General features: G+C 39.0%; 1 protein-coding gene across 1 annotated transcript; it reads right to left on the reverse strand.

The window, feature by feature from the left end:
* Window positions 1-1,142: 1,142 nt before the first annotated feature.
* Window positions 1,143-5,304, reverse strand: LOC130243926 (serine/threonine-protein kinase pim-2-like). The gene is made up of 5 exons (XM_056476239.1): window positions 5,265-5,304; window positions 3,278-3,400; window positions 2,725-2,977; window positions 2,011-2,127; window positions 1,143-1,484 (listed from the first exon to the last, which is right to left on the reverse strand). The coding sequence occupies exons 2-5, from the start codon at window positions 3,362-3,364 to the stop codon at window positions 1,375-1,377; spliced, it is 567 nt and encodes a 188-aa protein (XP_056332214.1). The 5' UTR covers window positions 3,365-3,400; window positions 5,265-5,304; the 3' UTR covers window positions 1,143-1,374.
* Window positions 5,305-12,631: the final 7,327 nt, after the last annotated feature.

Below are 12,631 nucleotides of genomic sequence, written 5' to 3' on the forward strand. Positions count from 1 at the left end.
TGAAGACAATAGTTTACAGTTTGATCAGCAGAAAACAGCTTCAACACACTCCATGGGGTTCGTAGGCCGCTCTCAATTTGACAGAAATGATAGGAAGAGCAGCACACATGTGGTCAGTGACCAAATAAAATCATCAGGAATTCAGACTTCCATTGTTTTCTGACATTATGCTGTTTTCCGCTTCTGCTTCCCACATTGTGCACTTCCTCCTGTGAGTGTCGCAGTCAGAGCTGCATGCAAATGAGGGCCGGCTGAAGCCTCCCCATTGGTCCATTAGCTCTAGATTGACAGCCCTTAACGTGAATCAACCTGCTTTCCTTTAGTTATTTCATACAATTAATGCTGTCCTGCCGCAGACAGATTCTACCCCAGCTGAGGATTAGCGGCTAACACTCAATCTCCGGCGTCGCCTGTGCGCATCGGCCGCCGTTAGAGAGACATCAGCTTCCCTCCTCGCCTGATTGGCTGGAGGAGGAGCTGTCGGTCTAGAGCTGGTGGACCAATGGGGACGCTTCAACCGGCCCTCATTTACATACAGCTCTGACTGCAACCCTCGCAGGAGGAAGTGCAGAATTTGGGAAGCAAAAGCGGGAAACAGCAAAACAACAAATGACAGAAATGGAAGAATGAAAACCCTTTTGTTAAACATGATCAATTTACAAACTTAAACAGGGAACAAAAATGGCAAATAACAATATATACACACTTCCAATCACATTTACATAATACAGTGCATACACGCACTTTAATACATAACATTAAAATAGAAAAAAAAAACTTTAGGGGGGGGGATGGGGGGGGGGTTACACAAAAACAATCAAATCAAATTAAAATAAAAATAAAGATACATTTTTTTAAAGGAAAGAGACTCCTCTGTTCCTCTGTAGTCTTATTTTCTTTGGATATTACTTTTAAAGACTCTAAATATGTTTTACATTCATTTTTAAAGCAGCTAATCGAGGGTTTACTGTTATTCCATTGTCTTTTGTGTATATAATATTTACCCATAATAATAATAACAATAATAATAATAACAACAATAATAATAATAATAATGATGATAATAATAATAATAATGTTTCACATCAACGTAAGTATTTTGAGAAACCCATCTGCATAAACCAAAACCTTCATCAATTTTAAGGATGGAATGTCAGTTTCTATATTGTTACTTAGCCAACAGCAAAGGTCCTGCCAAAACGTTTTAGTGACTGGACAAGAGAAAAATAAATGTTCAATGGTTTCAGGCTTGAAGAATGAAACCCTGTTTCCTGCTGCTGATGGGCTCTACGTCATGCTGAATCACTTGTGCTCTAAAATCTCCTCTTTCAGGGTGGAAAGCATAAATTACTCAGGTCTAGAACAGTCTTGATTTTATTTGTTTTTCAGCCATGGCTGATCCAGAATCTTCTCCACAGGCAGCAGTATCTCATCTTCTTCTTCTTCCTCAAGGGTATAGAAGTGATCAATAAATGCCCGGAATTCTGTAACATTTTAAAAGAGAAAGTGGGTTAATGGTGGACACAATTGACACGTGAAAACATCTCACACACACACACTCACACACACTCAGCACTTATCTCTCCTGTTCAACACTCGACTCTCACTACAGTGGTAAAAGAACCTGTAGGAGTGTAAAGAGTGTTTAGCAAGACAGTATTCATACAAGATAAAGCAGCAGATTCTTATTGTGTGTGTGTGTGTGTGTGTGTGTGTGTGTGTGTGTGTGTGTCAGTAGTTTTTGTGGTGTAAAAATGCTTTCATGGCTGGCAGCTCAAAATTGACCTGAATGACCCCGTTGTGCCCTAAGTGTGTTCTGCCTCATGAAAATATAAAAGTAGAAAATGATCATTTCTGTAATGTTGGCCTCATTTTAGAAACCATCACCAAACCTCAAGATAAAGAACAACATTGTTTAGGGGTTTCTGCTGGTAAAATGGGGCTTGAGTCGTTTCTGACCCATAAGTCAACAGGAGGGTTGAACAGTGTTAGTTGGAGTCATCTTCTTACCTGCTGGTATGCTGGAACAATGTCCTGCTATTTCCTTGATGAGGATGAACAGCTGGTTCACTGTAACATTAACCGCTTCTGTTGAAGACATCTTCGTATCGGTCCGTGGCTGTTTCCCTGGATTTGTCAGGAAGAGATGTGTAGTGTTGAGCAAACAGTTCAGTAATCATGATCATTACACTAAAGACAGTTTACTGCTGAGCAATTCCAGCGTTACGGATGTGACATTAGCAGTAAAAACTCAAGACATAAATTGACAGAGGAAGTATACGGTAACATTATAATGAAGCATCGCGTTATATTTCCCTAAATAACTAACCACAGAGTAACAGGATCAGACAAATATCTATCCGTAACATTTTTTACATAAGGAAAATAAACATTCGTTATTTATGTCTGAGTTTACAGTACACAACATACTTTATAGAAATTCAGTGAATTAAACAAGTCAAAAGACACAATGCTAATGGAGAGGAGAAGAGTCGGCTCACTGTAGAACAAACATGACTGATTTGATCTGAGATTTCTGCATTTATGCGGGAATAACTTGGTTATGGATGTGACTGATGTGAAATTGGCACATGTGTGGCTTTGGTAAATCAAATAAGACAGGTTTTAAAGTTCTGTAAAATACAAGCCTACACAAAAGAACTTGTGTTTTGGTTGACATTTGCATGGAATTGCTCTGCTCCCTCCTGCAATAATCAGACTTACCATGGATCATGTGCTTCCCATGTCCAAAATCAATTAGTTTGATGCGCAGAGGCAGTCTGATGACCAGGATATTACTGTCATGCATATCATAATGACAGATGTTCCGCCTCAAGCACTCCTGCCCTGCTTTGACAATCTGCAGGATGAGTGTGCGCGCGTCTCTCTCCTCCAGGTCTTCGTGCTCCTTCAGGAAATCCTCCAGTGTTTTGCACGGGCCAGGATACTCTAACACCAGCATAATCTTCTTCTCTTCCTGAAAGCAATGCAGTGAATTAAAATAAAGCACATGACAGCAGTCCTCAGGTCAGTCCTTACACTGGCTTCCAGTTACATTCAGGATAGATTTTAAAGTAGAAACGAGTTTATTTTGCTTACCGCACCGGCATATTATTAACCCACAAGCTTTTCTGAAAACAAGACAAAGTTATTTTCATGTCCAGAAATGCTTCTTGATTTAAGAATTTTAAGTTACAAAATCAAGACGACAATAAGAAACGAGACAAACCCTCCTGCAGTGCATCGTGGATGAAATGTGCTGTAGAAATAGACTTACCCCGTCTGATGTTTTCTCTTCATCCCAAAACCATTCATGGAGTTTGAGGAGCAGCAGGGCGGGGGGACGTCTCGCAAGTGTCATCATTACCACTTCTTTAGGTAGGTCTCCTGGATACTTAGGCTAAAGATAAAGTGCACATTAGCTGCATATCAAGAACATATAATCCTGTTTTTCAATATAACTGTAAAAGAAAATCTGTAAATCAGCAGTTTTCTGTATTTTGTGATTCATGTTTTGTGTGTATTTATGCTTTTAAATTGCATTATGGGAGCTTGATATGCATTATCTGTACTGGTTTTGTCAATTGTGGTGTAAAAATCTGCTAATTCGGCTTCTGACAGTATTAGATTTTCATGTGATGAATTGCGGAAGCGTTGGTATTATCAAGATATTGAACTATGCTGAGAAACAGATTACTTTAACAGGTATGATAACAACAATACTTGGTGTATTGCTTATTAAATACATGCAAAAAGATTATAAAGTACAATAGGTAACACTAAAATAAAGTATAAACTAAACTACTTTAGTTAAATGAACTAGCTAAATGTTTATTGTACAAAGTTAACGAACAAAAGACAAACAAATAGTCCCTGAATTCTCAATGTCGTAGCCCAGATTAACATGAGAAAATCGTCATGTTTGAAAATAAATGGCCTAATAAGTCTTCAACATGTTGCAGAATACAACAGTCTGAATATTCTTAAAGACACTCTAAAAGTGTAAATAATAATTATTTATGGCATGTTGAATGCAACATTATTGTGCATGTTCATTATTATGATATTTATGATTACTGGAAATAAACTGCCAGTACTTTTTCAGCTATATAGAGAGAGAAATACAACAGAAATATAAAGGCCATTACTAAAGTCACAGTGAAACTGCAGAGTTGAATTTTCAGCATCAAAACTCGACAGGGCACAGATTAAGGTCCCATCATAAGCGTAAATAAACAGAAAACAGCAGTGAATCACAACATGATCAGCGGATATTTGTATAAAGTTTGTACATATAACCACAGCTGTAGACAGACTCATCTATTAAAGGGCACCTAGGTTAGCCCTTTTTTCAGATTTAATATAAGTGTTTTGCGTCTCCAGAAAGTGTGTGTAAAGTTTCAGTTCAAAACACCCGTCAGATTTTTTATTATACCTTTTATAAGATTCTATTTTATACATTTTTGCACTAGGGGGCTGTTTTGTCGTACTGCACCTTTAAGGCTAGTCCTCCCTGCCTACCGTTTCTACGTGCCTTTCTGCGTGCCTTAATCTCTTCCTTCGGCAGCATCAGACAACAGACAGACTTAAAGGAAGCAGATCTCACATAGCGTTTGAGAGAAATACTACAGTAAGAACTTTACCAATGAGTATTTGTTGTGCAGTTGCATCGATGAGTCACACACAATGTCATTTCAAAGTTCGCGCGCGCGCACACATACACAGATACACACACACACACACACACACACACACACACACACAGAGAGCACCTGTTTAGCTTTGCACTCTTTTTGCACGCATATGTGACAGGATACAGGTTAATCTCCACTGCTGTATGGATATCTCTTATATTAATGTACAAAATAAACCTGATTTAAAGTCCACAAACCGGGATTGAAGCGTCTTCCTTTATAATAGTTCAGACACGCGGCTGTGCTGATAAAGTAAAGCTGAAGTGAATCGCTGTACTTCATTACACACATGCTCTGTTTTAAGACATGTTAAACTTGTGAAACTCACTCTTGATCATGTTTGATGATGATTGATAATCCTAGCGAATTGAACACACCTTTTATTCCCGGCTGCTTTGTGCACGTCTGGTCTTGTTGATATGATTATACACGTGTCTACCGGTCTATACACCATACATGCACATATGTCTGTCCAAACAGCTTGAAAAGTAGATTTTTCACCATAGGTGCCCTTTAATTGTATTTTGTGATGCTTCAAATATGAATTGCTGATGATGTTTTCAGACTTACCACATTGTTGTCAACTTCATAATCAGTCGACTTGATGGCAAACTGTAGATGAAAAGCAGAATAAAACATGAGTGAGCAATCAAACATGATTTCTCCAAAGTTGATGTCCTCTAAACTGGACTAGGGAGAATAGACTTGCCTGTTTTCCGTCCTCTTTTCTGATGCCAAGATAGACCTCGCCGTGATTGCCCTTTCCCAATAGTTCCTTCAAGTCATACTTTTCTTGCACTGAAAGAGAAAAAACAACATGTTCATTTGAGACGGGTTCCAGTTATGCCTAAACAGACAGAATAAAACACTTATTTAACCCTTGTTCAAATTGACTACTCTTTTATTAAGTTGGTGACTTCCATTAGAATCAGAATTGTTGCTGGTTTGTAGTTTTTTTTGTACATTTTGAAATTTCAAATTTTGTAAATTGTTAATTACAATTTGTGATATTTTTCTGCAAAACATCAAATCCTTATATAGGCCTGCGTAAAAGAGTTTCTGGCTTTTATATGGAGTTCAGTGGAGTAAAACAGCAGATTATAGTGTGTGTGTGTGTGTGTGTGTGTGTGTAGGAATACACTCTGTGTTCTGAGAGCTGAGGGACTTATTTTGAGTTTCTCAGACATATCACAGTAGGTGCGCAAAAGTCTCTCTCTCTCGCTCTCTCACACACACACTATACTCCATATAAAAGCCATTAACTAAGCTTGTTTTGAAGAAAAAACTGTAACTATCAAGAATGTATTGTTATCTGCTGTCATGGCTTTGCAACCAAAAATGTCATTATAATGGAAATCAATGGGGCAAAAACAGCACCGAAACAGAGAAATTTGAGGCTAAATTAAGCCTCAAAATGACCCCAGAGTGGATGAGAAGACCAAACAGCAACACAAGGGTTAAACAACATCAATCAAAGAATAAAAATACATTAAAATGTACCAGAACATGGAGTAGGCCCGATTCCCCGTGTATATAGTCTGCTTTGTCCCGAAGGACCTGGAACATTAGACATACTTTGTTCCATTTTTATTAGCAGTAAATCACGTTCTCTAAGGTGTAAAAATGAGTTTACTGCGATTAATTCTCAGATTGTAAATCTGTTCGCCTTGTTTGAGTGTCCAAATGCGGAGTTTCTCAATATATGTCTGCTCTGTCAGGCGTCTGGTAAATTCTGACATTCCAGCTTAGAACGCGTTCTATTTATGACGTAGCGTAGAGGGAGACCAAGATGGCGGCCATGTAGGTACAGGTATTCGCGTTTATTCTTCAGGGTATATAAGGTGAAGTGGTATAACCTACTGTTTAGGACTGGTGATGACATTATAAAAGTACGCGTGGACATTATATAACTCTTTAGACATCTCTTCATGGGGAAAAGAGGCAATAATAAAGTTAATCACGCGAGGCCTGGCATGATTGTTTTTGACGCGTCCAACACGGCTGATTGATTTGATGACTCTGCATCGGCCTGCAGCTCTGGACTGAATTTCCAATGTGATACGGAATCACGATGCTTTGACTCTTGTTTGAACTTTACCAACGAGGTTGTTGTAGCGGAGCTTTCAGAAACGACCTCCAGACAAATGAAAAGTTTGTCAGCGACGGTGCAACAGCTTCTTCTGGATGTCAGTGAGCAGAGAGAGGCTCTTCATCATGTGGAAGCAGAGATCGGCGCGCATATCGCTGAACGCAAGTGTACAAGATTGTAAGCGCTACAGGTGGAGGTGCTGTCTAAAGCTACATGATGTTAGCGAAAAACATGGAGAAGATGTGCGAAATGTGTCTCAGCATATTAGGAAAGGTCGTTCCAGATGCTCTTCAGGACAGTGTTGATATTGCTCACCGTGTGGGTCCCAAACGCGCTGATCGCAAAGCCAGATCGGTCATAATCCTCCTCATACTGTGCCGAGGTCGTGACATTACTTGGGCTGCAGATTTGTAGCTGAAAACAGACTGCGTCTATCGGAGCCCGTCACCAGATGACGATGACAGGGCAGCACGAGACCAGCTGTGTCCTCTCGTGAGGAGGGCAAGAGGGAATCCTTCCGCGTCGCTTTTGCGCTGATTGATGGGAAACTGTTCTCCTGGACTCTGATGTTAAGTGACTGTTTTCACTAGATGACTTTTATCACGTTTACGTGTTAAATATAATTATTACATTTGCACAAAAAAGCTGAAGCTGTGCATACACTGACAAAAAGTTGTTGGATTTACACACTTCTGTACATCAGTTGCACATATAAAGTTGTGTTTCTCAACCATGATTTTTTACATGTTAACTCAACATGACTTGTATATTTCTTAAGGCTACATGAGTTAATTTTGATGAAAGAACATGATTTGTATATTATGCTTGTTAAATGAACATGACATATTGTAAATATTAACATGATCGAATGCTGTGGGTTGACTTTACTAAAATGCATTTTGTACATCTAAACTGCACAGTACAACAGTTATAGCGAAGTAGAAAAGACAAAAGAACATTTCTAAATCACTGTATTAATAATAATAATAATAACATATTCACTGTCAGATAACACAAAGCATTGTGAAACAGTTAGCGTCAGTGTTGGGGAGGTTGTAATAGATTACAGATTACCCTATGTAAAATGTCATAAGTAGTGTACCTTTTCAATTACTTTATAAAAGTCACTGATTACATCTGATTACTTTTACATTTCTAATGGACATTTTCAACTAAATCATTTTCAAGCATTTACACCAAGCAGGTGTGAGCTTACAGTAGCTCTGTTTACTGTTACAATCTCAACATCTTTCATCACTTAAAGTAAGATTATATTAAGTTAAAAGTACAGCCACCACAAAACCAGACCTTATAACCAAAACATTGTTCAGTTATTTACTGTAATTTACAGTGGACGTCACTGTCACTGTCACCGGACGGTAGCTTCGCTGCGTTTGTTTGGAGTTTAGATTCGCAATTTACATTTTTATCATAAAATACCTCCTCATTCACTAAATATTTATCTCTCCTACTTGGGGTGAACAATCCCCTAACACACTCATACAAACAAATCTACTTTTAAACGTTCTGTCTCTCGAGCATCTGCCTGGTGTTTGTAGCTTTAGCCTGCTAGCACCGCTGGTCAGCTAAAGCTACCGACCTCTTTCATTCACTTATTTTCTCACTTACTGGCTTTGCTCTTCACCTTGTACAATGTCGCTTGCGTGTCTGTCCTTGAGTGCAGGAGAAGCATCGATGGAGGCGCTGGAGCCGGAAGCAGTGGAGTCCCAGATTCGCTCTCTTGAGACGAAGCGAGCAGGGCTCAGGGCTAAGCTCTTAACCCGTACTCGCTCGTCTGAGGTAAGTGTTTGATACAATGACAATTCTCCTTCTTCCTCAACCCCACATGCTTCTCTGTCCAGGCCCAACGCACCGAGGATGCGGTTCGCCCAGGTGTCGTTCACGCCGACACCCGGCTACCACGGCCCCTGGGTGCAGCCGCGTAAGGTGCTTACCAGGTCCCGGGGCAGAACGTCTCCTCCTCCAGTGTTCGAGATCCCCACGAAGAACCGCTTCGCCCCTCTCCGCGAGACGGGTTGCGATGTGGCCATCAGTGGCAACTCAATCATGTGCCACGTCAGCTCTGCTTCTTCCAAAGGTAACAAAGTACGCACTTTCTGCTTCCCTGGTGCCCGAGTTAAGAATATTTCTGCACAGATACCTACTATCCTGAGCGCTGCCGAGAGCCTCGGTGCCGTCGTCCTCCACGTGGGGACGAACGACACCGGGCTCCGGCAGACGGAGATCCTGAAGAAAGACTTCAGAAGGCTGATCGAGACGGTTCGACTTACCTCGCCCGCCACGCAGATCATCGTTTCTGGACCGCTTCCTACCTACCGCCGAGGAAATGAAAGGTTCAGTAGACTTTTTGCTCTGAATGAATGGCTATTAACATGGTGTGAAGAACAGAAATTGCTCTTTGCCAATAACTGGAATCTTTTCTGGGAGCGTCCTAGGCATTTCCGCGCTGACGGGCTGCACCCCAGTCGAGCTGGAGCTGAACTCCTGTCGGACAACATCACCAGAATACTTCGCTCTATCTGACTAGTTAGTAAAAATTCACAAAATTCACAATTTAGCCACACAGACTCCTATTCGTCCCACATAAATAACAGTAATGCATACCTAACTAACCACATAGAGACTGTGTCTGTTCCTCGTATTATTAGATCAAGAAATAAACGTACTGTGTGCTCCAGAAATAATCTATTAAGAATTAAACCAGAAAAAACACTAAAAAGTGAAAATACAAATTTCATGAAGCTTGGTCTCCTAAACATCAGGTCACTAGCACCTAAAGCACTTATCATAAATGAAATAATAACAGATAACAATCTTAATGCACTCTGTCTCACTGAAACCTGGCTGAAACAAAATGACTATATTAGTTTAAATGAGGCAACTCCTCCAGGATTCTTATATAAGCATGAGGCTCGTCAAACTGGTCGTGGTGGTGGAGTCGCGTCAATCTTTAGTGATATTCTTAATGTTAATCAGAGAAACGGACTTATGTTTAGCTCCTTTGAAGTATTAGCGCTTAATGTTATGCTTCCGGACACTATGCAAAAACCTGTTATCTCTCGCTCTAATCACCATATATAGACCCCCAGTACCCTATGTCAATTTTCTAAAAGAGTTTTCTGATTTTATCTCTGACTTACTTACGGTGGCCGGGAAGTGCAAAACAATATTACAAAGTGTGAAACACTTTTACAAAGCTCGAGACAAAAATACATTTTGAAAAACATTTTTACCAATCATAAGACACAATTACATAGGAAAAACTATTTCACCAAGGACCAAACAAATTTACATTTCAGAAAAAAAAAAAAAAAAACGCAAAACACTTTTACAAGTCCCGAAACAAATTTACAATTACAGATTCCTTACGGAAAGGGAATGTCCCACACACCGGAAGTGACGTGGAAAGTACACCGGGAGTGAGGCGGGGGAAAGTGTTGGTGGTGAGCTCGGTAAATTCGTACTGTGGAATACGTGTATATAAAGTCTATGGTGAACGAACATGGACTGCGGTCGAGGGATGTTTTGCGGCAAACACATGAGCAGCTTAACGCGGTTTTGCTTTATGTGTGGTCCGTCCTTGGAGTTTATAAATGACGTAGACCAGACGGAAACACCAGACATACTGCATCACTCCATCAATGTGTTCAATATTTTAGGGCCACTTGTACGCTGTAATTGTGGACATTATGTCAAGTGTACACAGTGTAAACATCTGCTTGAGAACTCTTAACAGTAAACTGAATGAAGCCGGTGTTACGGTTTAACTGGTGTCCGTGTTAACTGGTGATGTAAACTATTCACGTTTGCAGATTCGTCACTTTTTCACAGCAACAAAACATGCCCATACCAAATAAAGATTCTTATTACTGGGTGTCAGTGTAAACATTATTGATTTTAATATTTCTGTAGCAGAACAGTATATAACCAAAATTAATGTAAAGAAATAATTATAATTGACATGTCATCAATGGGATTCGAACCTTTGTCAAAAGGTTCAACGTAGATATCAACTGACCTATCTAACTGAGCTATCCAGGTCTACATCGAGAGGTTAGGTTTGATATCTTTATCAGTCAACATATGTCATGCTGTGATTGTTTCCATGTACTTGCGTTTACATGTTTCTACATACTCTCACGCTGATATTTTCTCAGAATAGCTCTAAATGACAAAACCATGATTTTTATTGTTGTAGATGTGTTATCCTGTGTCTACAAAGTCACACACGAGCTGATATTTTTCGGTGTGTGGTACATAATACGTCACTTCCGGTGTGTGGGACATTCCCTTTCCGTAAGGAATCTGTAATTGTAAATTTGTTTCGGGACTTGTAAAAGTGTTTTGCGTTTTGTTATTTTTTTTCTGAAATGTAAATTTGTTTGGTCCTTGGTAAAATTGTTTTTCCTATGTAATTGTGTCTTATGATTGGTAAAAATGTTTTTCAAAATGTATTTTTGTCTCGAGCTTTGTAAAAGTGTTTCAGACTTTGTAATATTGTTTTGCACTTCCTGGCAACCATACTTACTAGTTAAAACTGTAGGAGACTTTAACATCCACATAGATGACGCTAACGACACATTAGGGCTCGCGTTTATGGATTTACGACATTCACTAGGGATAAAGCAAAATGTTATTGGTCCAACTCATCGCCTAAAGCATACACTAGATCTAATTCTGTCTTATGGAAATGAGGTCATTGATGTAGACATTATACCACAAAGTGATGATATTACAGACCACTACCTCTTACTATATAAGCTGTGTTTACCTGAAATTAGCAGATCCGCTCCGATATATCGCCCTAGTAGAACTATTGTTCCGTCCACCAAAGATGAATTTATAAATAACTTACCTGATCTTTCTCTACTTCGAAATGCACCCGCAAACGCAAATGACCTTGATGTAGTAACCAGCAGTATGGATGCCATCTTTACTAGCACTCTAAATACTGTGGCACCCATCAAACTAAAAAAGACTAGAGAGAATAAAACTACACCGTGGTATAATAGTCATACCCGCGCTCTCAAAACAGCAACCCGTGCCCTGGAACGTAAATGGAAAAAAACTAATTTAGAAGTCTTTAGAATTGCATACAAAGACAGTATGTCCAGCTATAGGAGGGCTTTAAAATCTGCCAGGGCTGAGCACCTCCGCAAACTGATAGAAAATAATCAAAACAATCCTAGATTCTTATTTAACACCATCGCTAAATTAACAAATAATCGGTCATCTTTGGAACAAAACGTTCCACCGCAAATTAGTAGTGATGACTTCATGAATTTATTCAGTGATAAAATAGAAGGCTTTAGACAGAAAATAGGAGATATTAAACTTTCTGCACCGCCTTATACTTCAGATCCAGTAAACACGCCTCTGAATCTAAATAACCTACAGTGCTTTAAAATCATAGAACAGGAAGAGCTAGACGAAATTATAAATAGCTCTAAATCAGCTACGTGTATATTGGACCCAATTCCAACAAAGTTACTGAAAGAATTGCTACCTGTTATAGGAGAACCTCTTCTTAACATTATCAACTCTTCTTTATCTTTTTTTTTTCCTTTTTTTAAAAGTATTTTTTTTATTAAACATATTAGACATGAAACATACAGTACTTTTTTTTTTTACACAACAGACAAACAAAACCTGTCACACATGAATACATTTAGGTTCTATAAAAGAAAAAAAAAACAAATAATATTAAGATAAAATACAAATAAATAGTAATATTAGGTAAAACATCTGTTACTCTCATATATTAGGGAAGACAAGAAAAGAAGAAAAGAAAAAAAAGAAAGAAATTAGAGAAAAAAATAAATAGATT

This window comes from Danio aesculapii, chromosome 16 (assembly GCF_903798145.1).
Source record: "Danio aesculapii chromosome 16, fDanAes4.1, whole genome shotgun sequence".
NCBI lineage: Eukaryota > Metazoa > Chordata > Actinopteri > Cypriniformes > Danionidae > Danio > Danio aesculapii.